Source organism: Zonotrichia albicollis, chromosome 3 (genome assembly GCF_047830755.1).
Source record: "Zonotrichia albicollis isolate bZonAlb1 chromosome 3, bZonAlb1.hap1, whole genome shotgun sequence".
NCBI lineage: Eukaryota > Metazoa > Chordata > Aves > Passeriformes > Passerellidae > Zonotrichia > Zonotrichia albicollis.
In genome coordinates this window covers 15,064,456-15,084,587 of record NC_133821.1, presented here as the reverse complement: position 1 = coordinate 15,084,587, position 20,132 = coordinate 15,064,456, and the positions used below count along the sequence as shown (strand labels likewise).

Below are 20,132 nucleotides of genomic sequence, written 5' to 3'. Positions count from 1 at the left end.
AGGACAGCTGAAAAGACAATCAGTGAAAAAGCAGGGAGGGTCTGAGGCTCAGCGTGACAGAAGCCTGGAGAAAACAGTGTCAGAAAGGAATCGTGCTCTACTTCCAGCTGGAGCATGTGACAGGACCAAAAACCCTTTGTATGCCTCTGGGAGATCAACTAGGTTAAAAAAAATGATGTGATGGCAGAGGAGAGGTGAAATGTAGGACTAAGGGGAGGAAAGAGAAAAAAGAAAAAAGTAAACAGGAAAAAACAGGTAGATTCTTAGAGCCATTTCACATGGGTTTTTTTTTGAAAACTTCACTTCCTTTGAATTATCTGTGCTGGAGATATTTTCAACCCATCTCCACTTCCCTTGAAAGATTCATTTGGCATGCATTCAGTTCTCAGATGAACTTGCAAAACATGAAAGAAGCTGCAAGTGTCACTAAAATGTAGGATCAGCCTCAATTCTGAGATTGACAATCGTACATCTTCCTCCTTGACAGCAAAATGTTGTCTCTTAACCTCTTCCTCGCTCCTCACCTACTCTGACCTCTGCATGCCCAACTCCCAATAAAAGCAAGTTTACTTTTCCTACATATCATGGCAGACATCTCAAAATTACGTAGGATCTTGAGCAAATTATCTCCTAACTCATCTGGAGTCTGATCCAAGGACACCAAGGGAAAGCTTTCTGCTTCACCCCTGGGTGCACATTATGTACATCATCAAAATGAAATGTTCTGTTTGCTTACAGAAAGAGCAGTAGTAAGTTAAGTCCCCTTGGCATGAACAAGAGCCCTGACCTAGGAAGAGAAGCTGCAGTAATTTCAGAATTGTTGACTGCACTTTCACAGAGTGTACTCAAACCGCTTTTTCCATTGATCTGACGACCCTGGTTACTCAAACAGCTCCTCAGCTTACTTCCTGTTCTGCTGGAGAGCTCAGCAGCCCTGCTAAGAAACAGAGGGAAAAAACCCCTCCAAAATCTAAACTTTATTCTTAGGTCATCAGAAATAGCTGTGGTGGATGCTTCCTATTTTTGCTCCAAAAACGTATTTATAACTTTCCTGCCATCAGAGGGCACAGCAATGTGACATCTCTGCTCCCTGGGATGCCAGCTCAGCACACTTGGTGAGCTGAGCCCCTGCACCACTGCCAACAGGTCCACATCTCTGAGCACAGGGGAAATTCGGGCTTTGTGCCACATTTTGTTGCTGGTCTCCCCTTGCTGTGATTTCAGATGCCCTGAAGGAGCCAGATGGGAGGGGGATTTTGCAATTTGGGCAGCTCTCCATGGTCTAGCCATGAATACAAACAATGCACTTAACTCAGCCATCTGTGGTTGGTGTTTTTCTTACTCTGGATCGAATTTATCCATTGTGCAAGCCCACCAGACTCAACAGAGATACAACAGAATTGATTTGGCTCAATCTGATTCAAGATTCCAGCTAAATTGAAGTTCTAGAGTGCTGAACCTTCTCCATAAAGGTGACAGGGAAGTGTAGCTCAAGTTTGCTGACCCTGGTTCCTGCAGTAGCAAAAGAAGACAGCAAGGGATCAGCAGACAGCAGCAAATAAACTCTTTCCAGTGAGATCAGCTGGAGCTGCCACTGCAAAATCTGCCACTGAACCTGCACCTGGAGCCTCCCGTGCTTTTCCAAAAACCACAGGGTCTTTTTTAGATTAGTGGTGAAATCTGTGGCTTATCATCACCCAATATGAAAATTAAAGTGTCTTAGGGGTTTTAAAGGGATTAGCATGTATTTTCTAAAGTATTCTGTCTTCGGAGAATTTATTCCCCAAAGTTCTTACACCCTCTGAGACATTAAGTGCCATCACATTGTTAGTGTTTCCCGTGCCAGAGCTTGTTTCTCAAATCCCCACTAGCTTCAATAAACACTGACACACCAAGTAATAACATTCAGCATGTGTGTTGCAATGTGTGCTACGTTACAGCTGGCCACGCTGTCTAAAACTGACTTGCAATTTCATTCCCAAGCAAGGAACCTCATTGCACAGAGTATGGAAAATGTTGCTGTTATGCAAACCTCTGTTTTCCGACAATAGCCAGCAAAGCCACTTCCCTCCCTCAATTTTATATCCTGGAAATATTCTAATTCTGTTTGTTACGCCATCAGGAGTCCTAGCTAGCTTTGCAAAGGCATGTGCTCTCCAGAAGAGCAGCTGCAGGTTGTATGCACCCTTCAGAGCTGCCCTCCTGGTGTGATTTCACTGCAGTGCAGATGGAGCACCTGGGAACAGCCCACCAGCTGGAATGTCACACACACAACCACATTTCAGTTCAAATAAACAAACTAAAAGCTTTCCATAGGTGTCCTGGCCTTTGCTCTGAGGATTAATTCCCTTTAAATGTGTAATAGCTCTAAGGGCATGTTAAAAAGAAGAATATACTTGCTTTCCTCCACATGGAGGAGCAAGGACACATTCCTGTCAGCTGGAAAGGGGGAAAATGAACACTGCAGCCTCTTAATTCAAGAGGCAAACTGGGGAACATGTCAGCGTATCTGATGAGAGTAAATTGAAATCCAAACACCATTAGAGCTGCTGGAGAATGCTTGGCTTCACTTCACACAGCACCTCTGCACCATTCAATGACAAGGTGGTTTGGGAAGGTTCAGCAACCTTGCCTGGTATTTTCTGGGACCTATCACAGCCTAAGATTCCTTGCTGAAAGATGTATACAACCTTCCACAGACTGTCCAAATGCAGTTGCTCACTCCGAAAGTCGCTCCCTCTTCACTAACATAATCAAAGCTGTACTCCCATCTCCTGGCAGCTGCTTGTGTCAAAGACCTGTGAATCACTTCTAGAAAAAGTAATTAGTTTTCAAACTGTGTTTTATATAAACTATAACAGGGAAGGAGTGTGAGCCCTCTTGTGCAGTTTGCATGGTCCGTGCTCTTCAGTGACTGCCTGTATCTCCTCCTGCATCCCTGCCTGTGCATTCAGCAGGGTGAGAGAGGACTTTGGGTTTTGGTGGGGATGCAGGAGCCAAACACCAGCTGCCCTCCCAGGCCTCACGACAGGCATACAAACAGGAAGGCAGACTTTGCTTTAGCTGTGTATGGGCTGCTTGTTTCGGCTGGGGCGGGGAGGGAGCGCTGGCGTTCCCCGATTGTTCTGGGCAGGCAGAATCGGCTTACACGCTCTGCCCTCCTGGCCTTTCTTTCCATTCAGCCCAGAGAATCAGCTCCTTCAGCAAGCCCTTTGCCCACTCCTGCAGCTCTGACATGAGCTCTCCCCTGTCCTCACAGCCCCCAGCTCGGGCATCATCAGGTAGCTGAGACTCTGAGTTTTCAGGTTTTTTTCAAAAGTACATTTCTTGGCTTCTGCCTCGCAGAGAACAGATTGAAAAATTGTCCTGAGTGTGACTTAATAGGCATGGAAACCAGGAAAACAATCAAATGAGCCCAGCACTTCCAAAAACCTTGAAACTTTTGGTAGTTTTTAAGGCAATCCTTATTGTTTTCTGGGAGAGCTTGAGTTGGCAGTGTTTGAACAGTAAATGCATGATGGAGGGAATTGCATTGCTGATGCACTCATTGGCCTTGACTCCTCATCCTGCTACAGGCACTGATCCCTGCCCTCTGCACTGCTGGGGGACCCTGAGCCACCACAGAAAGTATCAGAGCTATCCCAGAAGGGAGTACAGCCTCTGCCAGCCCCTCTCCTCTACCACAAAAATATCCACATTATGAGATCCATCTTCCAGTAACACTCAAATCACAGCAGGCCAGAAATTCCTTACAAATCTGCCTGTTTCAGGTGAAACCCAGGATTTTCCCATGAATGGAAAAGATCTTTCCTATAGCCCCTGCCCCAAAGGGGCTGATGTTAAGAAGTTTGCCATCCCACACTGTAGCATCCATGCTCTCCCCTCCTTTGTGCCCAAAGCCTCCCAAGGCATGGAGAGGAAGGGCTCAGGAGACAGTGCAGGTAAACTTCAGCAAAGGAGGCTCCACTCAGTCACCAAGGGATGAGGAGATGGCACAAAGTGTCTCAGCCAGGCAGAAAACACAGCAGGGAGCAGTAAACTCAGCTATGGCTCATGGTGCAGCAAACACGTGCTTGGGGAAACTCTGTGGCACAGCACGTTTGGGCTACAGCAAAGTGATTACCAGCTATTTGCTCATTTTCCTTTAATGAATCACTTGAATGAGACCAGTATGAGTGTCAGGGGAGTGAAAGTCTGTCATTCAGCTGTCTGCACACTCTGGCTTCTCAGAAGATTTCTAGATCAGATCTCAGGGCCTCGGGAGTTTGGGTTATTTTTCTAAATGAGGTTCGACAGTGCATCTTCTGGGGAAGATGCCAGTTATCTACAAAACCTACAGCTCTTATTAATTTGATACCACAGGTTTCAGTCTGAATCACAGCAATGTGTGGTTGACCTCAGAATAAACTAAAGTACTTGCTCCATGGCATTAGACTTAAGGATTGGCCAGCGTGGGAGCTGGATTTATTTTTTAACACCAGAGCTCAGTCAAGAAACTGGGGGAGAGGAAATGTTCAGGTTGGGCTGGACACAAGATCATGGGGCTGTGAAAGGAAAACTCCACAGTGTCCCATCTGGAGCCAGAGCAAAAGGAGGTGTTTCATTTTGGGTTATGAAAGTCCTAAAAATCCTTTTCTCTTCTCTTCTTTCAATGTGTTTTAGTGGTGAGGTCAACTTTTAAGTGAAAAATGCCCTTTTGAATCAAATCTACATTTCAAGTACTTGCAAAACATAAACAAACCATCCCCAAAATGAAACAGTTCATTCTGAAAGTGTCAGAATGACATGCACTGCTATTTTTAACATCCCTCCTTCTTCCCCCACCTCTGTATTTTTTTTTCTGGGCCAGAACTATTCAGAAAATGTGTTTGAATTTGTGAATCATTTTGACTCCCCCTCTCCCCTGACATTTGCTGGAAAATCTATTCTCTGCCAAAAAACTGCTTTTCCAGATCCAGCCAGCTCCTACAATCCCCTGTCCTGCCAGGGTTTGTCTGGCTCTGAGGCTCTGGCTGCCCTGGAGACACAGAGGAGGAAGAGGAGGAAGAGGAGGGCAAGCCCCAGCCTCTGTCCAGGCAGTGATGGGCTCTGAAAAAGCTCTGAGCCTCTCCTGAGGCTGAACAGGGAGCTGGGCTCCAACAGAGGCCACCACACAGGAGATCCTCACCAGACTGTGGCTTCCAGGTGTGAGGAGAGTGCTTGGAGTTTTGGTTCTCTTGGAAAAATCTTGCATTCAAAGCCAGGCCCCTGAAGGTGAAGTGGATGCACCATGGAGCTGTCTCCTATCAAGGTGACAGAAAATTTAGATTTGGATTCAGTCAAGACATGAAAGCTCTGAGGCTTGCAATGCAATGTAGAGGTTTGATTCTTCGTAGCCTGGCGATTCACAGAACAATTTTTGCCTTTGCAGTGCAAGTGTAAATGTTACTGATCCCAGTTGTGCACGTTTTGCTACTACCCTGAGACCTTAAGAAAGTGGAAAACTTGGATCTCTTTCAGTCCTCACATCCAACCTATCTGTAGGTCTCGCAGATTTTTTTCAGGATAGCATCCCTAAGAGAGTCTTTCCAGCCTATCCACCCAAACAAAATTCACTTTTTGGTCTCATCTCACCATATCCCCATTTCTCATCTCAACAGCCTTGGCTCTGCAAAGATCCATCAAACTCAGTGCTGAAAGATTGCTTTTTTGAATCTGTCATTTGGCCCTTCTGTGGCTCTCAGCCTCCCTACCTTGATTCCTTCTCCTGAGGAGCATCTCTGAGCTCCTTGGCTTTTCTCTCAAGCCTGTGATTTATTCTATTCCCATCACTTCTTATTTCAGCACTGAAAGGTCAGCTCCTGCGTATGCTCAAGCATGAGATCAGCCTATATTAAACAGGCTCCTCTGAGCCTTCTCCCTTCTCTCTTCTGGGAAGGGTTCCCATCCACAGGAACAAACCTGGAATCTGGATCTGCCTCCTGAGCCGCCCAAATGCTCAAAACCCAAATACCAGAGTTGGTTGGGATGGATGATGTGGGGAGGACAATAACAGACTAGGTGGCATCCTCTGCATTTCCCTCTCATTACCAGCCCAGCCTCTGGGCGATGTTTTGGTCACTCGTGACCACCTGGACTCCCCTGCTGCTTCCCTTGGCTCAGAAAAGCCATTCCAGCAACACAGGGCAACATGAGGAAACAGAGACCTGAGCAGAGAGGCCAAGCCTTTTCTCCTCAAGATGAGACACAGATGAGGGGCTGCTAATGGAGGAGCTGAGCTGCAGCCCTGGCTTCAGACCTTTTATTTTAACCTGCTGAGCAAGGTGGCTCCCAAGAGAGCCAGACAACACCAACTGCTCCATCCTCTGAGAGCCTGGCTCAATTTGGAGCTGCTTTTCTCATCTTGAATATGAATTTTACACAATTTTTCTGTCAGTGATTGTGCATCTTGCTCAAAAGCTGTCACACGCAGTGTTTGTGTGTGAAGGTGGGAATGTGACATCCAGCTTCTGTTTACTTTGCAAAAAGATCAAGGTTAGTTCCCACTCCACTAAAAGCACGGAAGGGAAACACAGGATTTGTCAAGCAGAGATAAACTGAATTGAGAACATTTTATACACAAATTCCTAGGAGAAGGTTAAAACAATGGAGCTGGGAGAGTACACTTGTCAAGGCTTTTTCAAACAATCATTTTTTCCCATATTCTTTTAAAATACACCAGTAATTCAGGTGGATAGAGATAAGCCACCATTCTAAAATCTCTTTGCTTTGTTTCCTTTCTGGCAGGCCTGGTCTCCACCCCAGCAAGACATTCCTCCCAGGAACCCCAGGGTGGAGGGCTGTCAGCTCTAAGAAAATCTGGCTCCAAGGAGAGATAATAACTTTTCTGAAGCTCTTTCTGAAGCTGCTCTGGCAATTACAGCTCCAAGTGCCTCCCACTCCTGTGACCACCTCCCTTGCTTCCAAGGTCTATCTATGAATGGCAGCCCAAGACTATTTAGAGTTTAGGGGTCCCTGGCAAGGGCGCAATGAGATGGTGGGACTGAAAGGGCAGTGCAGGAATGCTCATCTCCTCTCCTCCCACTTGGAGGCACTGCCCATCCCTCCTTTGCACACTAGCTGGTACCCCATACTCCATCTGCAACAGCTCCCAGAGGTGGGAATTCCACCCTGAGATTGCTCATGGTCATTTAGTGTGGGTACCCAGGGCAGTACAAGGTATGAGGTGATGCTGAGCTGGCCTCAGCGCAGCTAAGATGATGCTGTACAGGCATGGACAAAAAAAAATAAAAAATATCTGGCTCCATTTCAGAGTTCAAAGAAATATTTGAGCCTATGGGCACTGATTCAGGCTCATCTCTAATTATGTCCCAAGTTCAGCCTTTAAAACCAGTTCTTTAGTCCTCAGTAAGGGTCACTTAGCAGTTGTTATTACAGTTTCTTGCCAATCTGTTGTTGGATTTTCCACTTGACATTATTAAGGGATTAAGTTGTTTGTCTCATCATCTTTTATCTGTCCTGTTCAGTTTCCTAAAAACAGACTTTAGCCAGACCAGAAAAGATACGAGGGGAAAAAAAAAAAGCCCAGCATTTTCAAGATATAACCATGGTTTTGGATTTGCCATTATTATTGTTTAAATTTATTACTTTGGATATGTAAACTTTGCTGACTCCTTTAATCTGGAATGTATTAAAGAAAGCATTAGGCATTACAACAAGTCATTGGATTACACTGCACGGATTCAGCTACAGCTGGGGAAGAAATATATAAAGGAGATCCCGTGGAGTTATACATTTCAGACTGAGCTCATCAATTGCCATAGAGAAGACAAAAACAAATGTAGCTGAGCCTGGAAAGAATGTTGCTAAAATTGGAGAAGCATTTAATGTGAGTAGCCTAGGGGTGCAATAACTTTGCCTGTAATTTAACAAAACCCACCCACATAAAACATACCAAGAGACATTACAGATTGGACTCTCTGATCTGCACTCTGCCAAGAAAGCAAACCTGACTTTTTTCCCCTTCCTGCAGATGCAGGTTTAAATGGTCCCTGCAGAGTGTTAAATATATATTACCCATAATAGCAACCATATTGCATTTGGACACGTTGCTAATTCTCCAAGTGGCTGCTCTGTGGGAGGATACCCCTGGATAACTAAGGGAGATTGCAGCTGCCAGCAAAGCAAGTCCTATTGTCCACATGGTGAGAAGGAGCCTGCTCACCTCCTCCTCACTCCCACCCCTTCTTGGAGCCCTGCTCTCCTCTCTTTTGAGAGGTACCCCTGGGCTTGTACTTAAATTCTCCTTTCATGAAAATGTTTTGAATGCGTTTAGCTCAATGGGGTAAAAACTATTCCTACGCCTTCCCAAAATGCAGGTTTGCAACCAGCAAGGCTCAGTGGTGAGCTGGAGGCCAGCCTTGGCTCCTGCCCTTCTCCAGAGTGGCAGGGATCAGAGACTGTTGAGCAAGAAACAAGAGAAAAACACCCAACCCTAAAATGCAGCTTCCAAAAAGGCTCCCTGCAGAACTTTCCATGTACAAACCTCCTGTCTGCAGAGGCTCTGAGGCACTGTACCTGTGAACCTGCACCTCTGGTTCATTAATTCAGCTGAAGGTTGGATTTACCACAAGATGTAACTGGATACCTGCAGGAGTGAGCACAAACGATCAAGGGCCAAACCTGCAGCATGCTCCTGCAACAGCTTTTATCAGCGTTTTATCTGACCCTAACAAAAGGAGCAAATTGTTTAGCAAAGGAAGAGGGTTCTTTGATTCTATCTCGCTGCAGATGAATTGCCCAAGCAAGGGCAAAGGGACAGGAAGCGAAGGGGGAGGAGGAGGAGCTGAGGCTGAAGGTAGGTGCTGCCATTGCTCAGCCCTTGCTAAACAGCCCCTTCTGCAAATGCTGGTGGAGTGGGAGGGAAGAGTTGTGTCATCTCCTCGCCGTGGCAATTCCACCAAAACGTCGTGCTGGTCACTCCTGGTGTAGATACACTGGTCCTCATCCTGGCTGTGTCTCACAGGGAGCTTTGTGACAGCAAAGACTGCAGGCCCCGTGAGACCTCCCTCTGCTTTGCACAGTACAGGAACCCATTGTCCAAACCTCAAGTACAAGACTGAAAGTCAAGGATGAAACCCTGGGGAAAACTCACATCAGTTCAGCAAGGTCCACGCCACAGCAGCCCCGAGTGCTGACATCTCTGCAAATCAAGGGTGTGAAGCAAACAGTGAAGAGACAACCTGATCCTGCCCTTTGAATCTAGCTCATTAAAATGTCTGCAGGCATGTCCCTCCTGAGCACATCTCTGTCTTTCACAGAGACGAGGGATGCTTTACTATTACTTAAAACCACAACAGTGCAGAATGCTAATGAAGTTCCTGTTGTGTAGCACTGATCAGATACTACACTGTACTGCTTACAAGAAGTAGTTGTAAGTGCTAAGCACTTGTTGTTTTACCCCCTAGCTTCTCCTTCCAAAAGCAATCCTTGTGTTTTGACCAGCAATAAATCTTACATCCAAAAGAAGAACTGAATTCCTTCTGCTGGCTTGTCCCTTTTCCCATGCCATTAATGAAAAGAACTTTCTTCACTACAAAAAAAAAAAAAAGAAAAAGAAAGAAAAAGAAAAATCACTTCTTTCTTTTCATGGCTGAAAAGACAACCTTGCAGCTGGAGACCCCCAACTTCAGAATGTACCTGCACCAATTCATGCTGAAAGGCACTGCTGGATGAGCATCCTGTTACAGAGCAAGTTGAATTTTGCTGCCCAAACACTGATTTAAAAGCCAGCCACAGGCACTTGCCTTTGAGGCTGGTATCAGACTGAATCAGCTTTCTGAACTACTTGGAGCTGTTGTGCAGGTTATGCATGACCTGGGTTTTTATGTGTAGGAAAAAAATGAAATTCCAATAAATTTTATAGAAGAGATTCAGAAACAGATTCCTCTGTCTCAAGGCAAACTCTTGGGCTGGCTGTCAACATCCCATTAGAGTAAGGGAGAAGAAAGCTACATTAGGAGAAACTTAGGATGCCTGAGGAGACACCCAGCAAGGCTAAGCAAGATGAATGCCATAAAAGGGCCATTTCAAGTGACACAGCAAGTGTGGGAGCCAGCAATCCCCAAAAAGTCACATTTAAGAAAAGGGATTAGCTGCAAAGTTACTCAGTGATTTGAAAATGTTAACATTTAGTTTTCACTGTCTGTTAAATACTAACATATCTTTCTTAGAAAGCTTGGCTGGGCTTCATTGGAAGAAAGCAGGTCAAATTTACTGCACAAATTTACCTACTGGTATAAACAAAATAATCTTCAACCATTACAGAAGACTAAGCTTAGCTGAAGCAACATTTAGTGTCATCCATAGATGCCATTATTGCTGTAGTGAGCTAGAACAGAATTACATGTAAAGAAAACATGAGCTCAGCCATCACATGGCACGTGAGAGCTCAGTGCTGCACTAAATGTTTTCTTCACATGCAAATCTGTCCTGACATATTACAGAAATCATATGGAAAACATGAGACAGGTGCTGACTACAGTTTGGGTTTTGTCATTGCAAGCCTCTAAAAAGGTGAAGACAAAACTCTGAAGTTTCCACTGATCCATGAAATTCTCTCTGCGGACGTTCAGTTTTCCATCCAAAGGATCCAAACAGGCAAGCTCCTGGCATCCTGCAATTCCCAACAGAAGAGGAGGAAATCTGGCTCCTTCCAGAGCTGGGGACCCTAAGGATGATGGGCCTGATGTTTGTGCTTCCTGCACCTCAGAAGTACGGGGGGAGGTTTATTTTGCTACTTTCATGGACGCTTTCAGCATGAATTTTTTTTTCGAGAAACAAAATAAAAAAATATGCAAGAGACAGCAGCTGTGCTAGCAAGTGAGCTCCTCTATGAAAAGGATCTGCTATGTGCCATGCAATTCCTGCCCTGTCAATCATGGAGAATGTGCATAGAGAAGAAACCTTTCCCAATGAGCCTAAAAGTGCTGATGAAAACAGACTTGAAGCAGCACCATATGTCTCTCACTGGGTTATGGCAGCATCTTCCCTTGGCCTCCGTGGGTGGGAGCCCATAAAAAGCTGCTTATTCCCTGAGCAGGTGACATGAGCAGGTAGAGGATTAGCTGTGGAATAGGGAGTGGTGCTTTGTGGAGTCCCTGGGTGCACAGGCTCCATATCCACAAAGAGCCTGAAGCTCTGCCCAGCCCGGTGAGCAGCGGGGTGTCCCCATTCCATCCCAGAACACACCGTGCTGCCAGGCCTGCTGAGCCTGCTGCTCTGAAAGGGGAAACACACACCTGCCCACCTCATTCCCCTCTCCCCGCTGCTCTTCCTGCAGCAGGGAGACTCCATCCCTTACCAGGTGTGCTGAGCATCTTCCCTTTCAATGATGTGCACTGCTAAAAGAACAGTCACTCTTCTGAGTGAGCCAGCAGGGCTCTAACACACCAGGCATTGATACTAAATCAGAGATACCACTCACAGGCATTATATTGATACTAAATCAGAGATACCACTCACAGGCTCATAAGCTCAGGAGCTTTTAAGACAAACACAGTGGGAGTAAGGAGTGAAACACATAAACACACTTGGCATAAAGATATATATTCACAGGGCTTGCATGTATCACCATAGCCATGTGGTCATGATTTCTGTTACGGGGAGACTTCCTGATCACAGAGACAGCTTGGAAAGGGAATGAAAGCACATTTAATTTGATTGATTTTTATAGGAACAAATCAGGACTCCTGTTGTCAGCTTATGCCTTGGATCATCTCAAAGAGAAATAAGCAAAGGTCCCAGAGGCCCTTGGCTGACACTAACCCTATCTAAACTTGGCTGCTTTCAGGACTGCATTAACAGCCATTGTGAGTCAAACAAATAAATCAATTAAAAGAATGCCTGTCATCAGCAGTGCTGTTAGGTTTTTCCAAAAGTCCTTGCCATCTCGCACAGGTTAATGGAAGTCTCTTATTCTGAGAAATCTACTCAGCCTGCTGAAGGGAGCAGAAGTTTCACAGAGCACCAAGTCCCTTGATTACTATTCTGCTGTACATCCTTGTGCTTCCACAGCAGCTGTGGGAAAGCCAGGAAGAGGAACGCTCCAGTGTCTTGCACTGATTTTCCAGGAAGGGGTTCCTTCCCCCCCAACATGCCATTATTTTTCTATAGTACGTGCTTGCTTGCACAGCTCCTGCCTTTCCCCCCACTTGTCTGTTGCTTTGTCTCCACTTTTGGAGAAGCTGACAAACTGGGGAATTTAGGTCAATGACAAGGACTCACTAATGACCAGCTTTGGAACGGCTTTTGCTGAAGGGGCGCAGCCAAGCTGCAAGAGTGGGACAAGTCTCCTGCTGCAGAGTACATCCTTGGGAAGAGCCAACAGAGCCCCCAGAATGGCAAAGCTCACACTCTGCTATTTTTAAAGTCGAGAAGTCAGTGGGAGTCACAGCTAGAAGGTATCTTGTTTTAGGTGCGAAATCTCCTAAGGCCTCAGGTCAGCTCCTCACCCAAACTGCCCATGTTGGTGTGCACAGAGTGCTCCCCTGTGGGATTTCCAAACCACAGTGTCCCCATGCCAAGGTGCTGCCCGGACAGCCCGTCCCTCCCACACAGCCCCAGAGGTGCAATCGCTCGAGTGTCTCTGAAACCATCAACAAACAAGCGTGGGGTTTCTCCGGCAGCAGCCCACAGCCCGGGGAAAGCCACAGCTGCAAAGCCCTTACGTGGAAGTTTACTCAGACCTTAAGTGGATTTGCAATTAAACAGCAAAACGTCACCTTGCTCTTACTGTCACTGCACTTGACAAGTCTGCAACCAGCATGGCAGGGTCACTGTCCCCTGGTGCTGTGCAGGGACAGGGACAGCCCTGAGCAAACTGCTTCAACAAACAGACACAGAGCCCGTTTCACTCACAGAGCTGCTCCGGGTCACAGCGCCCAAAAATGTGGCCACAATGCCTCCTTCCCTTGCACTTGGCAACACGATTTTCTTACTGGCCAGTTTTCAGGCCTGAACACAAACAAAGTTTCCTACCTGCAGCACAAGTGGAGGACGAGTCCATGCCAGCCGGAGGGATGTGCCTCTTTCCCCGGGATGTCAGGAGGAACCACAACACACCGCCGGACATCCCTAACAGATTTGCTAAAGCAGACAGCCTCCAGAAAGGAAGGGCAGGAGCAGGCCTGCTGTTTATCAAATCTGTAAACAGGCTATGTGAGATGTGCAGCACAGACTGTATCTGCAGCAGGAACTGCTTTCCTGCCACTCCTCATTACCTCTCCTGCAGGTAGAACAGGAGGCTCTCCTGTGCCAGCAGGGCTCTCTGCCTGCCCTGCCTTTATCTACTCAACCCACCCAGAGGCACCTTGGTATCTCTGGGTTGAGATCTCCCAGGATTTGACTAAAAGCACGAGTTGTGGAGAGAGCTTCTCACACATTCTCCCTCATTACACAACTCATTTCCAGACCGTGTGCGTTGTTGAAAGGAAACAGTGAGTTCATGAAAACAAATGAGTGTGCAACCTGACACTGCCTCAGTAGCTGCCTTCTGCTGGCGTTATGGATTTACAAGATGCTGCCAACCAGTACACAAAGCTGGGTGTTATTTATACGAAATCAATTTTGAATTACTGGGCATTTGCACATGATCCTGCTGAGAAGTTGACTATAACCTGCCAAAGTCAGTGATCAGCCCTGCATGGGACCCGTGGAGCCCAGTGGAAAGTATCACTGTAAATTAGCCTTGCTGCCCCTGCTGGGACTCCAGCACTGAAACACAAAATCAAGTGCACCTCCTTAGGCTGCCTGACACATTTTGGACCACATCTTCATCTCCTTTAGCCTGAGCAGTCCCCATGGAGCCCAGCAGTTAGAGCTGATCTGAGCTCTCTCTCACGCAGAGCTTTTAGCAATACAAATGAGCCTTGCCTGTTCACTGCTGAGCCATTGGCCTGGCTGAGCTCAGGGAGGCCACGGGAGGTGGTGCAGAGTCAGCCTGAGGCTCCAGGAAGCTTTCCACAGGAGCATCAGGCATGCTTCTGCCCATCAATGAACTGTTTGCAGCAGCAGATCAGTGGGATCTGGCACCAGGAACAGTCATCAGTGCAGAGAATGGAGCAGAGATTACTACAGCTCATGCACATAAAACCAGCAGAATTTAATCAGCAGAGGGATTGTAGCAGCTCCCAAAGGGAACAAGCTGATTCATCAGCTGAGAGCCCCAAAATACAAAACTGTCTGCAAACACGATGAACTACAGGCTCATAACTTTGCTAACTGCTTTTACTCAGCTGCTGCTCCATCCTGAGCGGAACCAAGCCTGAATTCTTGGAATAGGACAAAAGGAGTGCAAAAGAAAAGATACTTATTCCAGCCTGCTGAGTGTTTTACAAACCACAGTCTCAGTTCTTCCAAGTTTGATGCCTTCACTTAGATGTTTCCCTGCACTAGTTTTCCTTGTGTCATTGCATTTAGCAGGAGTTTCACCACCATGGGTCTACAGGAAATTAAACATAGTGAAATACACCATTGAAAGTTCATGAGCCTTTGTTAAACTCTTTAAACTAAGGAGCCACTGGGTTGTCCGGTATGTTTCAAGGATTCACTGGGATGCTTCAGTGCTGGGCTCAAATCAATGGAATGTCTCAGAGCTGGATGGGAGCAGAGACCATGTGCTGGCGGGAGAGCCTCGTGATGGGTGCCCTGCTCTGGGTTAAAGTGGTTCAAAGCCCTCTGGACAAGTGGTGTAACAGCTCAGAGCAAAGCAGGCTCTGTGTGATGCACTCACACATGCAATGAACTCCCCTAGTGACACAACAAATCCCATGACTGTCTCATGCCTTTGGAGAATGCCTCAGAGCTCTCCTCTCTGAGGAGACCTTTCTTCTCTAAGGGAAGCACAAATCAACTAAGGCGATGATTTCTCTCGCCTTAAGTCTCACAACCAGCTCCACAACAAAGATCCTGAAACAAATGAACTTAATATAAATACCTAATAAAAATATGCTTACCTGAAATATAAGATACCCCACAACCAAGAAGTATTATTCAAAAGAGGAATTACCAGAATTTCTAGAGCATTTTGCTTCTGTGTGAAATTGTGGTGATGGGCATCACTGTAAACCTGAACAGACAGTTGGCCCACACAGTTTCAACTCCAGGGAGGAAACAAATTCTCCCTCAGGCTCATGTAAACCATGGGAAACCTCCAGCACCCAGGGAAGCTGTGCTGAGGAAAAACTGAGGCTCGTAACCACATGTCAGCAGAAGGCTGCAGTCCATGGATGTATTTTAAGCATGCTGGCAGGCAGCTTTGCAGCACCAGGGAAGCTCTGCAAGGACTGTGCACAATGGAACAGGTACCACTACTCTCTTGTGAGAGGATTTTCCGGCTAGGAACCCCTCTTCCCAGTCTGGAAGCTTTTCGTGTGAGGAAAAGCGAGCACCACTGAGCAAGTGTAAAGTTTCTCTGCAGAACTCTGCTGCAGCAGACTCGTGCCCTGCTGCTGCAGCCGTGCCTTGGAGCAGGGACGCCGCCACCCTTCACCCCCTGCCCAGGGCTGCTGCAGGACTCACCACTCGGGGTTTCTGCTGGTCCAGGGTCTGCAGGAAGGCGGGGGTCTGGTCCAGGGTGCGCTCGGGGTCGCTGGAGATGTCCTCCTCAGACTCCTCCCAGGACGAGGAGAAGCCAGTGGAAGACGCAGAGGACGATGAGAGCTTCCGGACGGGCAGGCTGCCAGGGGGCACGGCGCCCGCCTCCTCCTCCGGGCCCCCCAGGTCTGTGACAATGACGGCAGGGATGCTCCCACCCACGGCTGGGTGCTGCCCCTTCAGTCCTGTGGGAACCACCACCACCTCCTCCTGCCGTGCTGCGTCAGGCCCGCACTGCTCCAGGGGGTTGCTGCTGCTGTCTGCCAGCCCCACCGCCATCCCTGGCCTCCTGGCGGGCTCTGCAGCGCTCACACAAAGCTGCTCCCCACCAGCATCGGGGGCCTCGCTCTCCCCGAGGGCTCGGGGCCGGGGTGCAGTCCCGAGTGCCAGCGCCGGTGCCGCGGTGGGGCTGGCCGGACGGGGCCGGGCCAGCCGGGGGCTGCGGGGCGGCTGGGCGGCGGAGCTGTGCGCCTGGATGTGTGCCTCGAAGAGCCCCACTTTCTGGTTCACCTGCACGTTGTGCAGCTCCCGCTGGAGCTGCCGTGCCATGGGCGGCCCTGGCTGTCCCTCCTCGCCGCGGCTGCCCCGCCGCCCGCCGGGGCTGCCCGGCTGCCTCAGGGGCTCCTCAGGCAGCGGGAAGAGGAAAGCGGGCCCGCAGCGCGGAGAGCGGGGCGGCACCGGGGCCGGGCTGAAGACGGGGAGCGAGCGGCAGCCGCCGGGCGTCTCCGGACCCCTGGGCAGCACTTGTCCGGGAGGAGGCGGCGTCTTGCTCCCGCCGCTGGTCACCTCGCTGTTGCTATTCATCATCACCAAGCTATTGAGCGCATAGCAGTACACGGCCATAGTAGTCAGCCGGGGAGCACAGGGGGGCCGTCGCCACTGCCGCCTCGGCGCTCAGGCTCTGCGGGGCTCTCGGCACGACGGGAGCAGCAGCATGGCCAGCAGGAGAACGGGGAGCTGGGCTGGCCCCGCTGGCCCGCAGCTCCATAAAACGGGACAGCTGAGGAGAGAGAAGCAGTGAGAGTAGTTCTGTGCCCTCCCTCAGCTCACCATGCAGTTGGGCACACAGAGAGTGCCAGACTCTTCCTTTCCTGTGCGTCCCTCCCACCTGCATGCATGCCCAGTGTGCCACCCGTGGGGACACGGGCCAGCCGTCACAAGGATCTGAGGGAAAGGGAAGTCAGGTTTGCGGCTGTTTCCCCTCTTCCCTGCCTTCCCTGCCCCCTCTCCAGGTTGCCTGTCGACACAGCAGTGTCCGAGAGGACACACAGCCAGCACCCATTCCCACAACAGAATAAGAGAATTATGGTGAACTGGTGAGAACTGAAAGTTGGCAGCTTTCAAGTGCTCGCCCCAAAACCTGGCATTTTCTAAAGGAAGATAAAAAACTGCAAACAACTTTAATTTGCCACCCTTCAGTCTATCACCTATAGCAAGACCAAGTCTCAGGAATGGATTTATGTTACGTGATACATGGGACGACTCCCTGCTTGCACTGCTTTCTATGGTACAGGGTCACATCTCCAGTTAGTCTCCTAAATTACCATGTGCAACAACACGGTCTTGCACATCTTCATGAATGCCCTGGCTAAATGTGCCTTCCCTGCGCACATCCGCTGTCCGGGACACTGCAAGGCTGCAAATGCCTCCAAGTCACAGCCCAGACCCCACATGCAGAGATGTGCAGTGCTGTTTGCTCTGCCGAGTGTGTGACTATGTACACACGTGAGAGAGGCTCTGCTTTCGGAGGTGGCTCTCTGTGTCCCTGTTCGTGTCACTGTGCTTTCCGTCACCTCCTGTTTGCTCCATGTGCCCTGGAGCTGCAGTCCCCATCCCATGCCGGGGCATGGGCGCTCCTGAGATCTGCACAAACACACTGCCCACATGAGAGTACAAACTTGTTTACACACAGTGCGCTAACTCCGGCTATGGGTGTACACGCCTCTGGAAGCACTCGTGTGCGATGCTATCAGCGGTATCCCTGTGAGGCTCCTGGCAGGTAAATGCCCTCAAGCCCAAGCGCAGTCCCAGCAGGCGGTGTGACCAAAGGGCTTCCCATCCCTCCAGGCACTGCTTGCAGGCATTGCGAGGCTCAGCAGAGCCCAGCAGCGCGGACAGCCGCTCTTTGCAGGGATCTCCGGCACAGCTCCCAGCACTCGGGCTCGGCTGCCCAAGCGAGCACCGGCACAAGGTGCTCGGCCACACTTCGGCTGTGGGACAGCCCGGGGCACCACCCGGCCCCTCTGCCTGCCCCCAGCTCGCCCCTTCCTCTCCGCGGGGCCCTGCTGGCCCCCGCACCGCCCCGGGGCTGCTGCCGGACATCCCCGGGCGGAGGGGCGGCCGCGACCCCCTCGCCTTTCCCCCTCACCGCTCTTACCTGGGTCGGGATCCGCGCCCGCCTCAGTGCGCGCCGCCCGGCAGCGCCCGCCGGCGGCCGCGGGGCGCTGCCGAAACCATCGCCGCGGGGCTGCCGGGACTCCCGCCCGCTCACTCCGCGGCCCCGAGCGCCTCTCCTCGCCCCGGGGCGGGCCGGCCGCTCCGGGCTCTGCCCCTCCGCGCCGCGGCGGCCGAGGCTCCGCGCTCCGGGCGGCTCCGCGCTCCGAGCGGCTCCGGGCAGCTCCGCGCCGCGGCCCCGGCGCCCGCTCCCGGTGCGGCTGGAAAGGCGGAGAAAGCAGGAGCAGGAGGAGGAGGAGGAGGAGGAGAGGGAGAGGAGCGCCGAGGAGGAGGAGGAGAGCGGAGGGAGGGGGGTAGGAGAGCAGGAAGGAAGTTGTGAGTCTGTCTGGGGTTGAACTCAGCGGAACAAGTTTTTTTTTTTTTTCTCTTCTCGCTCGGCTCGGGCTGGAGGGAAATACTGAAAAAAAAAAAAAGTTTCCATTGTTAACTAAGAAAAAAAAAAAAAACAACACCGTCGCCGTGCTTTGGTGGCTGGGCTGTGGCTTCAAGACACACAAGGCATTTTCCACCCGCGGCCGCGGCGTGCGGTGCGGGCCCGGCAGAGCCCCGGGTCAGCCCCGGCACCGGGGGGGCATCCCCGGCTCGCCTCCGCATCCCCCGGTTCTCCTCCGCATCCCCAGCGCTGCCGGCCACCGGAGCCCTCCCCGGGCACGGCGGTCAAGGCAAAGGGTGGTGCCGGCAGCGCCAGCGGCGCGCAGCCTGAGGCCGCCCACCTCCCCACGCAGCCGGTCCGAGCACAGCCATGTCCCCCGGCATCCCCCTTCCCCGGCAGCACGGCTCGGTCCTGCTGCTTCTCTGCCCGCTGGTCATCTCATTCACAAGAGCACGAGGCTGGCACAAAGCTCTCCCTGCCAGGTTGCGTGGCTGTGGGTGACCACATCCCAAGGGAGGTAAGATGACCCCCACATCTCTCTAGAGAGACTTTGAGTTGCTGTGATGTTGCCCCAGGTTTTGGCAGAGCTGCAGTGTCCTCGCTCAGGACACTGCCCATCCTTTTTGATTCACAGCACTTTCTCATCCCCTGCAGCCCCCAGGCTCGGGTCCTGCTGCTTGGCAGGAGAAGCAGGCTCTTGGCTGTGATACAGCCCGAGTTCTGTATCAAGATAACCCATTGGAAATAGTTGTCTGTACGTCAGCACTTTAGGAGAGAGAGCAGGCTCTCCGATTCACTCTCAAAGCAGTAGTCAAGGTCAAACCGAGGTGGCAGTTTTGGGGTTGGTCTGGACTGGCCAAAGGAAAAAAAAAAAAAAGAGAAAAAGAAAAAAGAACAGCAATTTGCCTCTGCTAGGATTTCACAGCTAGGAATTTCCCCTAGAGAGGGAAATTGATGTCACAGCAGATCAGCTTTTCTGTAATTAAGACATAACCTCTAGAGCATAAACAGGGGCAAAGAGGTCTCCGAATTGGCAGAAGGTGTGGACTACCAATCCCACAGGCAGGCAGACAGAGACACCCAAAATGAGCTTATGTTTGTTTTTCCAGTAAGAGAAACGCTATTTTGAATTCAGTGCAGGAAAAGAAATTTATAGACTCTTTCCACTCCAGTTAGTTTCCTCACAGTCTGTGCTTAGTCAGGAACTACTCTTTGTGAAATGAAGTATGAGATCAATCTCTGAGAAAAGTGACCCTGCTCAGTATAATGGCACTATTCATGGCATAAGCTTACCCCTGTGTGCAAATATCTGCAGATTCTGTTGCTCATATTCCCTCGTGTCTGCATACAACCATCAAAAAATAGGAACATTTGAAGGAAAGAATAAATCCAGGAATACAGGCCAATAAACAGGTAAGTTCCTTTTTAAAACAGTTGCACTGTGCTATGCTGATGGCATCTGCAAATACTTGGAGGCATTACTGCACATCTGTGTGTGGATGTTTTGACCATTCTTTGGTGTTGCTGAAGAATATTTACACCACTGTATCCACAATGTGTGCTTGGAGTCACACCCTTTCTTTAAGTCCCACAAATTCAAACACCATCAAAAATTCATCCTCTCAGAAGAGACAAAGGAGTGGTGAATTCACCATGGCACGTTTACAGATAC

General features: G+C 49.8%; 1 protein-coding gene across 1 annotated transcript in view; it reads right to left on the bottom strand.

Moving 5' to 3' along the window:
* ITPKB (inositol-trisphosphate 3-kinase B) overlaps positions 1 to 18,433 on the bottom strand; it is a 75,613-nt gene extending 57,180 nt beyond the window's left edge. Inside the window, exons 1-2 of the mRNA XM_074536802.1 lie at positions 18,011 to 18,433; positions 15,559 to 16,633 (exon numbers count right to left, since the gene is read on the bottom strand). Coding sequence (XP_074392903.1) covers positions 15,559 to 16,476 — 918 coding nt within the window. The 5' untranslated portion in view covers positions 16,477 to 16,633; positions 18,011 to 18,433. The remainder of the gene's footprint in view (positions 1 to 15,558; positions 16,634 to 18,010) is intronic.
* Positions 18,434 to 20,132: the final 1,699 nt, after the last annotated feature.